The 16042-nt window shown below is 31.4% G+C and overlaps 1 protein-coding gene across 1 annotated transcript in view; it reads right to left on the reverse strand.

Moving 5' to 3' along the window:
- Positions 1–15089, reverse strand: part of LOC129910698 (LON peptidase N-terminal domain and RING finger protein 1) — a 50867-nt gene extending 35778 nt beyond the window's left edge. Inside the window, exon 1 of the mRNA XM_055988174.1 lies at positions 13382–15089. Coding sequence (XP_055844149.1) covers positions 13382–14939 — 1558 coding nt within the window. The 5' untranslated portion in view covers positions 14940–15089. The remainder of the gene's footprint in view (positions 1–13381) is intronic.
- Between the last annotated feature and the right edge of the window lie 953 nt (positions 15090–16042).

Below are 16042 nucleotides of genomic sequence, written 5' to 3' on the forward strand. Positions count from 1 at the left end.
AAAGCAATAAGAAAGAGACTTCATAAAATAATTTTGGGTGAAAGGGTTTTTTTTCAAAGAGGTAATAAAATCAAGAGAATCTATTAATGGGAATCAAAACTAAAATGAGCGTTTGGGAGAAAGGGTGTTTTTTTTTAGTTAATGAAACAAATAAAATTTTCGTTCTACATTTTCTTTGCTCGATAAAACACCATTTCATTAAAAATAATTGATGAGCCTCTATAGATACTTGACCGAATTATTACTGGATTTATATCGGGTAACATTTTTAAATCAGATTTTTGATAATAAATATTTATGTTCCCTTCACAAAAAAAAAACACCCTTTCGCTCATTTAATTTTTGGTTCCGATGCCAATTTGAAAGTTTATATTAGGTAAAGTTCTTCGATGATATACACCAATCAATTCCTTTGGGACCTAGCTACGTAGCACTAATAACAACGAGAAAGCAATGACAAAACCAAAATCCAAACCGGTTTATTCGGTTTATTTTATCAGATCTGTCTAAACATCAGTTTCTCGGAATTAAAATTGATAAAATAACTGCCGAGAAATCAAGACTAAAAATTTGGCTTTATCTGTTTTGTGTTTTTGTTTAATTAAATAAAAGTTACCATCTATTTATCAATTATCACGAAATACTTCATCTAAAATTCTGTTCATTGTCAATACTATGAATTCAGAGAAATAGATCACACAAATGAGTCATAAGAAAAAAATTACACAAGAACATAATACAATATCAAATATACCATTTATGAATTAAAAATAAAACTAACAAAAGCACGTCTCGCTTATGTGATCGAGAATTAAAGAATGCGGAAAAGATTATAAAATAAAATATGAGTCTGAGAGTTTCACAAAAACCACTGACCGAAATGAAGCATTACAAACAAAGTCACTGCCGGCAAATTGTTGAAACAAATAAATCATTTCATGCAATGCAATTCTTTTTTCTATTTGTTTTATCTTATAAATTTTTAAATTGTAAAATTTAATTATTCACCTCTTGCTTTTCTATTCCCTCATCCCCAAATCAAAATAACAAATAGATACAATTGTCTATCAAATGTAACAAATGAAATTTACAACCCCTCTCCACCCTCAAAACAAAACAAATTTCAAACATTTTATTCTCATTCGAATTTCAATGCAATGAAAACAAATTTGTCTGGCACCTCGTCGAATCTTATAACAATCTAACAAAAAATAAAACTCATCTTACATAACAAAAGGCAGCCAAAAAATATCAAAATTAAATCATACGATACTCCCTATATAAGAGAGATTTTGAAAAAAATCATCAAAAGCTATCAAAAGAATGAAAATAGAGACATGTATGTGTGTGACTCTATAAATGCAGTAGACACTATAACGGCGACCATCTATCTCAAGACTAAAGTGAATTTTCTAAGAATTGTCATCTCAAATCAACTCGAATCACCTTAAAAACGCCGATTTTCTTTTGGCACAATTCCATTTTATAGAATTTTATAGAATTGAGGACGCGACGTGCATCACACCGAGGAGGGTCACCCAACCCAAAACCTCATCATCATCATCTCATCATTATTACCACTTACTGCATTACCAAAAATACACTTTTTTCAACGTATGTTACCGATTTATCTTTTTAATTTTCATTCGATCAAAATTTTTAACGATATCATTGAGATTTTTTTCTTTTTGATGATGATGATGATGCTGATGATCTTGGAAAATTAACAAACACCGCCTTCATCCATCCCCTTTTTCAATTTCGGTTGAGTGTTGCCAAGGAAATAGCTGCTTGCATTTTCGCTTCATTTTCTTGAGAAATTAATTTGAAGGGGCAATCGAAAGTTCATTGGATTCATTGAAAAAAAAGAACAACAAATCAAAAGAAAAAGAAAGAAAAATCGAAAATATCTTAATTTGTTTTGCATTGCACACGTTCTTATTTAAGTTTTTTTTTGTTTTTTTATTTAGAAAAAGAAGTACCTCTATTATACTCGTGCTTAACCTGTCAATTTATTACCTTGCTTATGAATTACGTTACGGGTTGATTAAACAACAGGTACAAAGTACAGGTAAACTGTATTATACTTGAGAGAGTAGTTTGTTGTTTACATTTTTCTTGATTTCGTAACAACAAAAATACGAGAGAATCAAGAATAATATATTGTCACTAACTATTTTTATTGTTGATGATAGAGCACAAAAAAGTAGAATATAATTCGTCATCGTTTTGGTTGTTTGTTTATTGAGAAATTCATTGAATCATCAACAATATAATTGGAACAACCATCAACAATAATAATAATAACCTTATTGAAAACTTTTGAGAACGAACAATAAAAAGCTTTTCTATAATTGGTTCTTTAGAGTGAAGTGTAGGTACACAATGATGATGATGATGATGAGCAATATAGCACGTATTCACAAGAAAAGGTAAAAGGCATGCATTTCCGTTTTGAATTTTTTTTGTTATACAATTATATCCGTTATGAAGGTGGGTTTTTGTAAGGGCCAATGGAATTTAAAAAGAAAAAGTTGTTATGTACTTACTTTGCAGGTTTAATTCACTTAGTCTATACGTGGTTTTAGAGTACGGGAAATTTTGACTCAGAAGTTAAAAGAAACCAAAACGAACTAATTGTTAATGTGGAAAATTTAGCACACATAAGTGTTCTTAAGCTCTGTGCGATTTTATTTTATTTTTTGTAAAAAAATGTACAAAAGAGTTGCCCTCTTTCTGAATAATTTTTTTTTGATTGACTGTATTTTGAAATACAGAATTTTGGTTTTAGGAACTTTTGCAATACACCATGAAGTATTTTGCATAATTATGAATCTGAGATACAAAATTTTTGATTTAGGTACAGTAGGTATTTCGAAGGACTCATCAAGCATAAAGAATTCTTATGTCACATAGAATTTTGAAACAAAGTTACTTGTCTTCCTGCTCCTCTAAAATGCTTGTACAATGCTATGTACATATGTATAAGGCCAACTCTTTAAAAAGCGATTTAAAACCCTAATTTTACAGTCAAAAGATTTCATTAAACCAAAATCAATTGAATATACTTTCGTACAAAAACTACAAATGAAAAAACGCATTGTCAACATGTCCTTATAACCTGGCAGTTACTTAAAGCTTTTGACAACAAAAAACGATCCTTTAATTGAATAAAAAACTGAGAGCAAAAAACGATGTGAACAACAACTTACATTGCCAAGGCATTAATCACTTTTGAAGCGAAAAAAATAAAAAAAGAGAAGTAAATATTGTCAATGGACAAATTAAAAACATCAGCAGTAAATAACAAACTCCCTGTGTTTTTTGTTCCTCTCTGTGTATATTTTCTGTTTTCTGGGTTCTTTGAAATTTTTTTATAACAAAAATGCCCAGCAGGAATGCCAGAAAATGTGAAAAAGAGTTAACTAGGATGGAAAATTGAATTTTTCTCTCCGAGAGGGAGGTTTGTTTTTTTTTTTTTTTTGTAAAAAGAAAAAAAAACAAGTCTACCCGCAAGCCGATCCATACATACCTTCAATTTACCCTACCCCTTGTACCAAAAGTATACAGAATAAAAATTGAAAGAGAGAAAAACAGAGACCACAACCTAAATTCTTTCCAACATGGCATTAAAAATTCATTCATTGGGTTGAATGATGCCGCTTCCTTTCAAACGCGAACAAAAATTCTTCACAAATAAAAAAAAAAAAATGAAATAAAAAATCTGCTATGGTTTCAACAGTTTTCTTCATTTTTTTTTTCTATTTTTTCTTAATTAGAAGCCTCAAAGCTAGAAAAGATTTTTTTATGATACCATTCACAATTTTCATTTTCAATGAAAAAATAAGGTTTACTCATAGGTACCCTTCAAATGAACTACTCTAGCATCAGAGTGATTAAATTTTCAAAAAAAAACTCCCTCTAATATTTTTTTCTTTTTAAAGGTTTTATTACATAAAAGTCTGCACGTCCCGTTATGAAAAATAAAAACTACCACCCATTAACCATAAATTTGAAACAAATCAACAAAAGTCAAAATGCCAAAAATTAAAATGGGTATTCTACCAACGAACGAGTCATTCGCAATGACTACCGCACGACAAAAGGATAGATTATGAAGCTGAAACAGAACTGGGGTAGGTATACCAACTCGTTCGTAGGGATGAAAAGCCAAAAAACAAAATGAAAACTCATTACATTAGAACAATGGAAAATGAGCTAAACGCCAAATATTTCACTTAATTGCATACCTAAGTGTACTCTCTCACTTGCATATAGCCACTTTATGCATATAGTCTGTTTGTATGCGCGAGAGTGACCTCATTTAGAAGAGTTTTTTTTATTCCTTTTGTTAAAAAAAAAAAAAACAAACAAAAAATAGGAAAAATAAACCCAAACACACTTTGGCAGTTAGTCGGGCAGGACAAGGGTAGGCATGAGTAAGGGTGAATTGGGCTGGATACACTAAAATTCCAGTAAAACCCCCCTTCAAAAAAACAGTGATATCCTTTGTTTGAGAAAGGGTGTGGTATGGTAGGTATAGAGGAAGGCTGAGAGGCACCCCCAAAAATAATATAATTCAATATTCAACAGGAATGCGTTCAAATTTTATAGGAGACGAAAAATAACAAAATGTTACCATAAATGAGGGGAAGTTTTTGAGTTTGTGAGCGAGAGCGAACCAGGGTAAGAATTGGGGGTAGAAATGAGTAGATATCATTTAAACATGCAATTGACAGAAATTTAATTCAGAGTTGACACTTTTTTGAAATGGGGAATTTGGATAGAAAACTTTGGGAGATATATGTATAAAATATGAAGAATTCAATAATTTTCTTGAAGGACTAAACAGAAAAAAAAATATAATGTTACTTCATGGAGAGAAAATAACGAAGGGATAAATTTACTTCTGGTATATTTAACAATATTTCGGGTATATTTGACTATTTTATCACGTACATTTAACTTAAATATATTATAATTAAATACACCAGATGTAAAGTTGCACCTTGCGTTTTTTTTTCTCTTGAGAAGCAAAGTAGAAGTAGAAGAAGAAGAAGAAGTAGAAGTAGAAGTAGAAGTAGAAGTAGAAGTAGAAGTAGAAGTAGAAGTAGAAGTAGAAGTAGAAGTAGAAGTAGAAGTAGAAGTAGAAGTAGAAGTAGAAGTAGAAGTAGAAGTAGAAGTAGAAGTAGAAGTAGAAGTAGAAGTAGAAGTAGAAGTAGAAGTAGAAGTAGAAGTAGAAGTAGAAGTAGAAGTAGAAGTAGAAGTAGAAGTAGAAGTAGAAGTAGAAGTAGAAGTAGAAGTAGAAGTAGAAGTAGAAGTAGAAGTAGAAGTAGAAGTAGAAGTAGAAGTAGAAGTAGAAGTAGAAGTAGAAGTAGAAGTAGAAGTAGAAGTAGAAGTAGAAGTAGAAGTAGAAGTAGAAGTAGAAGTAGAAGTAGAAGTAGAAGTAAGAAGTAGAATTAGAAGAAGAAGTAGAAATAGAAGAAAAAGAAGAAGACTAGATTTAGTTCAATTAAATCAGTACAGTTCTAGAATTGAATTGAAAGGTTTAATATTTTAAATTTTAAAGAAAATGTCAAAACAATTGTGTTCTAGAGACACAAATATTATAAGAATTTCCTTTCAATTTATTAACAAATACAAAAAAATCAATTTCATCTTAACTAAATTCTTACATAAAACCTTAAAGTCCTTAACGCAATCAAAGACCATTAAGTTGACCTTTCAATTTTCAAGAAAAAACTGATGCCAAAGAACATAAATAAAATGTCTAAGAGCTGATTTTATTATGATTATTGCGAGTCTTTTGTTTGATTTTTTATTTTGTTGTTGGTAAGTTCCGGTAGGATGGGAATGAGGATTTTTTTTAATACTACACCACAATATAAGACAAAAAAAATCATAAATGAATCATTTTTTTAAGTTTTGTAAAAGCGGAAGCTGAGAGAAGCAATATGAATGTCTTGGTAGACAAGACAAAAAAAAAATAAGAAATAAAATAGCTAAAGCTTAAAATCCGTACGTGACAGTCGTCGCACGTCTAGAATATATTTTTATATCTTCCGCTGTCGCGCCGCACAACGCCAACATCGCTAGTTGACAGTTCGACGACTATGACTAGAACTACGACGAAGGCAGCTACAACTATACGACACCGCCGGAATCTTCTTTGTCTGATCTAATAGTACGATGTGCGTTTTTTTTGTGCTGCTATTGTGAGTGAGAATGAGAAGATTTTTTTCTATTTTATTTACTATGTCTACACGACAGAAGGTTAATGTGATTGCGTACACGTAATATATTTATATTTGCTCGTGTGCCTGTGTGCTCATTAAGTTTTTGTTTTTTGCTATTAAACAGAATGCTTTGGGATTTTTCATGTCCTGAATTCTTTAAGCAATTTTAACTATTTTCTACTATCTCTTCTTCTCTCTCACTCTCCCAAGTGTATTGTTTGAACTTTTAATGAACATTTTACTACAATTTTTTTTTTGTTGTTCGTAATATCAAAGGATAGTTGGGATAGTGTGTGAGAGTATGAGAGAGCAGTATGGGGTGAAATAATATTAACCTCCTTTTCGGGATAGTTTTAGGGTTGACTCTGAGAAGAAGTTTGTTATAGATGCTTTTTGTATGTGTTCCAAAAACAGCGCGAGATCCAGGACAAGGTAAACAAGGATGTGCGTCATCATTGTCTGTGTAGTATATAATATATACTTTACCTAGTGTATAAAGGTTATGTCAGAAGTCGTTGGTGGATTGAAGGATGGTAGATAAAGCAACAATTTTATGTGGAGGCGAAATGAGTTTATATTCTTGAAAAAAAAAACAACTCTTGTGTTTCTGAACATAGATTGAACAATATTGACGTGGGACGGTGTGAAACGAAAAAAAAAATAGAAACTCACAAATAGTTTCTTTTATAATGACTTCAATAAACTTAATGGACTTTTTATTTTTGAACCTTGTAAAGTTAAAAAAAAAAAACTTGACTGTTTCAATTTTTGAAAGGTCTTTAAAGTCATTTGCAAGCTATGGAGTTAGTGAGAAAAAAAACCTTTGAAAAGTTTGGTTCGTTTACATCATCACTGAAAAGTGTGTGCTTTATTCTGCACTATGTACTTAGTTTGGAACTATTTTTTGATCACTTTACAAGTAAAAAAAATTTATTTTAGTTTACATAGAGTAACCATTAGTGATGGTTTAAGTTTTAATTTTTGTACTTATTACGCATAAATATGTAGTCAGTGCACTCACACCATGACAGCATGTTATCAGTACATAAAAGTCCGACTTAGCTCACAAAATAGTTTGTACCTAGTAATTAAAAGTCTGTACTCAGTACATCAAAGTGTGTAATGGGAACATTAAAATCTGTACTGTTGTTAAACCATGAAAGCCAAAAGTTTGACAGCACACAAACTCTATACTAACACCATGAAAGTCTGCACTCAGTACATTAGAATCTAACTCAGTAGATGAAATTTTGTACTCAGTACAAAAAACTCTGTACTCAAACTATAAAAGCATGTTTTCAGTACATATAAATTTGACTCGGCTCATAAAATTCTGTACTAAGAACTTAAAAGAATGTGCTCAGTACATCAAAGTTTGAACACAGTTCATAAAACTGATTCCTGAGTAAACACAAATCTGTAATAAGTACATAAAACTCTGAAAGCCTGTACTGAGTACTAAAGATCTTGAACTCAGTACATACAAATCTGTACTACGTACATAAAAATGGGTACAAACATTTGAACTTAAACCAGGAAAGCCAGCACTCAGAACGTATAAATTCAGGTGATGAAAGTTTGTATTCAGTACATAAAACACTATACCCAACTCGTGAAAGCCTATAATCTTAGTGCTCTCTTTAACCATTGTATTTGTATCAAGTGTTTTAAAGACTGTTCAACACTGTTTTTCTTTAAAAAAATGAGTTAACTGTACTTTCTTCGCAAAAACACTAGAGTCCGGTTAGCTCACCTTAGCCTTGACAAAAAAAAATTAAAATTTAACTCTTGTAACTTTAAAGCATTGTTTGGATAAAGCAATGTATATTCTTAAAATAAATAAAGATCCCACAGAAGTTTGTCTGATATGGGTTGGGTATGTTTTTTATTTATATTTATTCTCTTAATCAAAGTTGCTTATCAAAATTCCTTATACCTACTTACTTTGCCAAATTAAATTGACAACAAGTCAACAACTATGACTCTCTGGGATAGCTTTTCAATTTGTATGCGTATCAAGCTGTCTATAAATGCCTATCACATAACATTTTTTCTTCTATTCTATTCCAACCCAGAATATCAACCCCAATTTTAGTCAACTTGTTGCCAAATATAATTCTCATTCTACCACCACCTTAAAAAAGCCTGCTGATGTTAGCTAATACTAACTCACTTCAAAAGAAGTTAAAATATAAATTTATCACACTGTTGCGTAACAGATATAAAGTGACGCAAAACACACACGATATAGATATAATAAAATATTTGCTTTATATTTAGAAGAACAAAAACAACAACAACAAAAAAAGGTATAAAACTTACATAGTGGAAGTGGATATCATTGATATTCTACATAACGTGTGTGTCGATGTTATAAGAAAAAAAATTTTATTTATTTACAATCATCCCTATGCATAACAGAAAGAAAAAAAAAATACTTTTATCATTCTCGCCATCTTGTATTTATACTCAAATGACAGTTCTATACTATGCTAGTCTATCAGAGAGTTATGTTATGTCACACCTACCTCGTTACTTATATTCCACGAAACCCAACTGACAGGTTATAACTTTATTATTTGCTTTTTGTTTTGTTTGTTTTGGTTAAAAACAACCTTCTACATAATTAATACACACATAATCGATTTTATATCATATTCAATTGCATTGATAAGAACTTCTGCAATTTAATACAAAACAGAAAACAAAATATAAATTATTGATCGAATTTTAATGATAGCAATTTTAATCGCTTGGAATTGTCAAAAACAAGAATCATTAATCACACACTGTGAATGTTTGTTTTATTTTTGCTTTTTTTTTTTTGTATTCCTTTGTTTATTTAATTTTCAAGTACATTATTTATACAAGCTCTATAGGCCAGGCCGGCTTGTTTGCTTGGTTCACGGCATTGTGACGTTTATCGTTGTTTTTGGTTATGCAATGCACGTTGTTTTGTTGTTGATGATATAACAAGTCTCGCAGTTAGTTTTTTCCTTTTTTTTTTTTTTATTTTATTTTGTTAAAGAATGATATTTGTTAATACAAATTGTATTTGTTTGTTGCATTTATTGTAATGAGTACTCGACAAAGTCGCACGTCCAGACAGTGGTGGTGTTACAGTGTGTGATTGTAATTAATAAAATAAAAATAATAATAATAAAAGTGTAAGAACTGGATAGACATGTCGATTTATTTTAAGGGGGTGAAAGAGTCACAAGGAGTAAAACTTTTGGATTGGATGTTTATATCTGCACACCCTTGAGTTGTAACAAATGAAAAGAAAAAATCATCATAAGACTACAATGAAAGTGGAATCACACTATCATTTGTTGTTGTCATGCATTCTTTTTGAAGAATTTTGTTGTTTTGTGATTGTCATTGTTTGTTCCATGTGTGTGCTGTGGTGGTGGTGATTGCATGGAAAAGGACAATAAAACCATGAGTGACCATTTCCGGTTGTTTCTAGCTCTTGTGATTGGGGAGACATGACATGAGTTTTACTGCCACTTTACTTCTGAAGAGGACTGTATTAAGATTATTATTTTTGTTTTTGTTAAGGGAATGTTTTTTTTTGTGTGAATTTATTGAGAAAGTGGTTTCTTTAGAATTGATTATTATTATTTTATTTTAATTGAATAATCAGATATTTAACATGCAGATAAGATTATTAATAAGATAGAAGATGGGACGTTTTCGTTAAAAAAATTATTTTGATTCAAAATATGTATACAGGGTGTCCCACAGTCACCGCCCCAAATGAAAACCATGGATTCCTGAGGTCATTTTAAGTCGAAAAACTTAACTGGTAATTTTCTCGTTTTCGTCCCGTTTTCGAGTTACCACGGTTTTTATGATTTTTGCTCTCTTGTCCTTTAACTGGCTTTATCTTTGCCAAACTATGTTTGATTTGAAAGATTTTTTTTACAACCAATCAAGAATTTATTACAGTTTAAGTTTGTCTCAAAACTTTTTTTTCTGCGGACAACCGTTTCTCCACAATTTTGCATCAAACACAATTTTCTTCGTTTTTTAAGTTGTTTTTTACACTTTCATATCATTTAAGTCAAAAAAAACACGTTAATGAGTATTAATTTTTTGTGCTTTTTATTAAAGCCCAGTTTATTTCGATAAAAAAAATAAGTTTTACTTCATAAAAAAGGCTACTGGAAGTAATTTAAAAAAAATAAACAAACTGAGTGAATTAAAAAAAAAAATAATTTTTAAATAAAAAATTAATTTAAATGAATTAAAACTTTTTCTGAGCTTTATCTATTTGTTCTTTTCTTAACCACAATAGCTCAGAAAAAGTTTTTAATTCATTTAAATTAATTTTTTATTTAAAAATTATTTTTTTTTTTAATTCACTCAGTTTGTTTATTTTTTTTAAATTACTTTCAGTAGCCTTTTTTATGAAATAAAACTTATTTTTTTTATGAAAATAAACTGGGCTTTAATAAAAAGCACAAAAAATTAATACTCATTAACGTGTTTTTTTGACTTAAATGATATGAAAGTGTAAAAAACAACTTAAAAAACGAAGAAAATTGTGTTTAATGCAAAATTGTGGAGAAACGGTTGTCCGCAGAAAAAAAAGTTTTGAGACAAACTTAAACTGTAATAAATTCTTGATTGGTTGTAAAAAAAATCTTTCAAATCACACGTAGTTTGGCAAAGATACGGCCAGTTAAAGGACAAGAGAACAAAAATCATAAAAACCGTGGTAACTCGAAAACGGGACGATAACGAGAAAATTACCTCTTAAGTTTTTCGACTTAAAATGACCTCAAGAATCCATGGTTTTCATTTGGGGCGGTGACTGTGGGACACCCTGTATTTTCCTTCCATTTGAAGTAAATAAATAAAAATGCAAATTTTCTGTTAAATATAAATAATGTTGCTATAAAATATCATCAATTCACTAAATTATCAAAGAATTTCATTCAAACCCGTATAAAAAATGGTCCCTTGAAACGATGAGAATCAACAAGAACGAACATTTTAATTTCTAAGTTTAATAAGCACTTCGAATTGAATCTACTACGAAATGAAAAGTTTTCTACTTTCGGATTTGTAAAATAATTTTTTAGTGAAGTAAATATAATAATGTACTTTTACCTCCCTTAACCCTTTATTTTTATTTTATTAATTAAATTATATAAAATTATTATAGGGCTGTGGAAACCGTATAAGATTTTTGTAAGTTTTTTAAGTAGGGTGACGGGGTTCAATTATTTTATAGCGATGTTAGTTAGATCTTAGATTTTAGATGAAATAAATTGGTCGGTATTAATGGGCGTATTAGTAAAAAAAATAATTATTCGTCTTCGAAGAATTTCTTCAAACGAAAAATTCTAAAAAAAAAACGGCTTTAATGATTTTTTTTTAATTAGAAGCAGTCATAAATTTCGTATACTTTTCAATGCGTTTTTATTTAGTTATAGGTTTTAATTTAATTAATTTATCTGCTTTCTTCAAATGGAGAAAATTCAATTAGACAAACAGATGGACGAAATAAGGCCCTATTAACTAAGTTAGTACCTATAAAGAAAATAAATTTCTAACAAACTAATCAAAATCAAAAACTATTGCTAACGATAGTTTAAAGATTGAAACAAAAAAATTTCTCTCTATTATTCCTTATCACTTCCCAACTTAATTACAAAACATTGAGTCATGGCAACAACACATTAAGCTTGTGCGACCCAGGTGAACACAATTTGATTATTGTCATAATTAATCTTAATTGTTGCATAACATCAAGGTTATTTTTGAACGAGTCTGTGTCATCGCTCTTCTTCATATCACCGGTCGGTGTCTCTTATCAACAGAAATTAACCTTTACTTCAACTCAAATTCATTTGTGTGAATTGAAGACCTATAATTATATTAATTTCCAGAATATTAAATACTAAGAGAAACAGTACCTAAATACATTAAATACACACACAAATGTGAGTGATGAGTTTTTTTTTTTTTTTTTCTTCAAGATGATGATTTATGTTTTTGCCTCTGTCAGTAATGTTAAGATAACCCATAGGTATGTTTTGGGATTATGTTGAACAAAAATATGTATGTGTTTATTAATTTCATATTAATACTTAATTTACTGGGAAATTAAATAATAATACAATTAGGGAAAACCCAACAAGAACAAACAGCATGTGTCTAATTTTTGTTCGTTCTTGTTGATTCTCATGGTTTCAAGGGCCCATTTAAATTAATCCACTCACATATTTTTTTTTTTATAGAAAAGAAAAAATTATTTCAATTATTTTGACTGAAACTTTTATGATTTTATAACATAAAATGTAATTTTAACTTTCGCCTTATCTCGAAAATATTTTATATAAATATTTAATATTTTAACTTTTATCTTAAATCGTTTTCCATTAAAATAACTTAAATAAATAATGAACGTTAAAAAAAAATTCCTCCCATTTCATGAATTTTTTTCAACAGAAAAAACACAAAATTACAATAAATAAAACAGCAATTTTTCACATTCGACAAAAAAGAAGGAAAAATACCATAAAACAAAGAGAAAATTTAAATAACCGTGGCAAAATCATGATAATAAAAAATACAAATGGGAAACAGGCAAAAAATTGTTGGGAAAACAAATATCTCTATGTCATAGGACACCACACTGTAATATCAATCCCCATGAGAATATTCCACAATTTCATGTTTGGCCAGAAAATCACATATTTTCCATCTCTCTGTGTGTTGTCAACTATCATACAGGACTGGATATAATATGAGTAAGCGCGTGTAGTGTGTATATGTGTATGACAAAGGATGAGTTTTTCTCTCAGTGGTATTTTATATGTACACCGAATACAAAAGAGACCATATCACTACTCTTCTCTTGTTTCTTCTTCCCGCACTCGTTTAATGCTTGGATACACTTAACTCTATGGGGGTCGGTCGGTTCGGTTCGGTAACATTGTCTACGTCATCGGGGCATAGCGACGACACCGACGACGCATGAACTTATAACATCAGCAGCAATATAACAAAAGCCAAAAGGTCCTTGACCCAGAAAATATATATATCTCAAATAAAGGACATTAAATGCAGTCATACAAAGAATATTAAATGAAACAAGAGAAAGAAAATATAAAAATTTAGCATTAACTTACATTTTTCCAAACTGACATTGCAGAACTTTAGGGCATCATCGAGAAGATTCAAGCTCAAGAAACTTGCTGCCCTTTCGTTGATTGTTTTGGCCTGCAAATCGGCACCCCACCATTTATCCACCAGACGCCTGACGAGCACATCCGGCATGAATTTCATTGAAATATTATTATTGCCGTTGGCATGCGGATGATAATTTCCAATGCTGCCACCATTGCTGGTACTGCTACTACTGCTGCTACTGCTGGTTGTGTTATGCAATAGAGCGGCTGTATTGGTGATAGCTCTTGGCGCTCCTCTATCGGAAGTAAAGTTCATATATTGTGACGCACTTGTATTGGAATTGTATAACGAGCCGCCCATCATTTGGTCAGACGACGACGGCGGGAATTCGGTTGATGCTGCAGCAGATGCGGGAGTAAATGACGTTGGAAATTTGATGCGACACACAGGGCACATGGTTGCTGCTTCACAGCATTCCCGACAAAAGCTATGGCCGCAATTTGCCGTCACTGGACACCGAAGGATGTCTCGACATTGAGGACACATCAGTGGGTCCAATTCGGCCTCAATTGTCACAGAATTTTGTTGTTTCTGGGCGGTGACGTCATTTGGCATAACGTCACAGAAATCTACATGACTCTCGTCACATAGTCCCGTCACATCGTGGCTGAATCGCCCACTACCATTGCTAGCGCCGCCACCTCCACCTCCGCCACCATCTTTCCAGTATCGCTGAATACGTTTATTTTTAGAAAATCTCACTCGATCACAACTGTTGGTGTTTGTACTAAGCATCGGCACAGTGGAAGCTGCCATTGCACCGCCACCGATCGTAGAATTAGTCTCCATAGCAAGACTGCTACTGGCTACCCTTCGAATTGCAGGGGCAACCGTGGCAGGGGTGGTGGTTGTTTTCGAAGCTGCTACTGTTGCCGAGGTACTGCTTATGTAATCGATCAATGTGGACGAGAGAACTTTTAAACGCGCTAACGGAATACACCCGTCTAGATAATTGCTCGCTATAAATGCATAAATATCGAAGGCCTCACGCAACTGGCCACAACGGGCCAGGGAGTCCCCATACAAATAGTACAGGTTTAGAGTGTTGCTGTTGCCATAGTTGATGGAATTATTGTGCTGCTGGTAAATATGAGAGGATCTGGTGGTGGCCTTCCTTTCGGCGGCGGCGGCTGTGGCAATGTCTGGAATATTCAGTGGATACAAATGCTGCAGATGATTGTTATTGAATGTTGCCGATGACAAAATTAGGGGTGTTGTTGGTTGTGGTGATGGTGGTGGTGATGATTGTGATGTGTCTTGTGTTATAGCAGCAACTACTGATGCCGGCGATAGGGTGGAGTTATTCTTCTTTTTTCGTCGCCTCTTCATTTGTTGATGTGATGATGGAGATTGTGGTGTTGTTGCCGATGTGGATAGAGAAATTTTTGGTTTTCTATATGCATCGCTGCGTATACACCAATCAACTATGTCTTCAGTTATATGCTCATAGGCGGTTTTATGAAGTTTTTTGAACGCATCTTCGGCGTTCTTTGACATTATTGAGAATTTTTTGTTTTTTCTTCTAAACTTTGTTTTTTAATAGATTGTTTTTATACTTTTCTTTTAGTTTTATTGCATTTAACACAAACACCAATTTGAAATTGTTCTATTTGACAGTCCATAAAAAGTCTTTAATTCTTTATTTTTATTTTTCACTGAAATAAGAATGAAAAAAAAAGAAAATTAGTATACATTGAATGTGAATTAGAAGCAAAATAATTGTGAGATACGAATTTGATTTTCTGGGCTCTCGGTCTATTTAATCATGGGACGTATTAATGAAAAAAAAAAAAAAAAAAATTAAAAAAAAAACATATTTTTTCATCCCTTTGAAGCCAATTAATAACTTCAGTGAACTTATTTGATAAAATGCAAATTTCGTTTTACATAAGATTAAAGTTGCGGTAAAATATCATCAATTGACTGAAATATCGAACAATTTCATTCAAACTCATACAAAAAAGGGTCACTTGAAACGATGAGAATCAACAAGAACGAAACTACTAGGAAAAGAAAAGTTTGGTGTATTTACGGATTCTGTTAAACTAATTTCTTGAAACTTAACTTTAAAAAAATATTGATCGGTATTAAAAGACGTGTCGGCTAACAAAGATTATTTTACAAAGTCTTATTGTTTTTTTATTTCAAGTCATTTATTAAAAGTCATAATAGTTAAACTTTTGCAATATTAAATTTGTGGAATAAAATGAGTTAAGTCTACATTGAGTGCATGCGAATTGAAACTTCATGAAATGCATTTAAAAGTCTACTTTCCCTTCTGCCACCTTACCCCCTCCGAGTGAGAAGCTCTTATGAAATGAGTTTCCAAGAATTTGTTCATACAATTATTTGTACTGTGAAGTGCCCAGAATTTACTTTGACTGGCAAAAGAGACTTGCTTCACAGGAAAAAAAGGCTTTTTTTAAGTGTTTCTTTGAAATCCGTGATTCAGTTTGGTTGATCATATAAAAATATATTCAATTAAAAAGCAGGAGTTCAACACCAATGGGCACTTACATTAAAAATATTGCATTTGGGCTTTTTCGCTGAGTAAAGGGATTTCAGGATTCATGCACTCATTCAATTTTGTTGTGATTCTT

The sequence above is a fragment of the Episyrphus balteatus genome, chromosome 2, assembly GCF_945859705.1.
Source record: "Episyrphus balteatus chromosome 2, idEpiBalt1.1, whole genome shotgun sequence".
NCBI classification, from domain to species: domain Eukaryota; kingdom Metazoa; phylum Arthropoda; class Insecta; order Diptera; family Syrphidae; genus Episyrphus; species Episyrphus balteatus.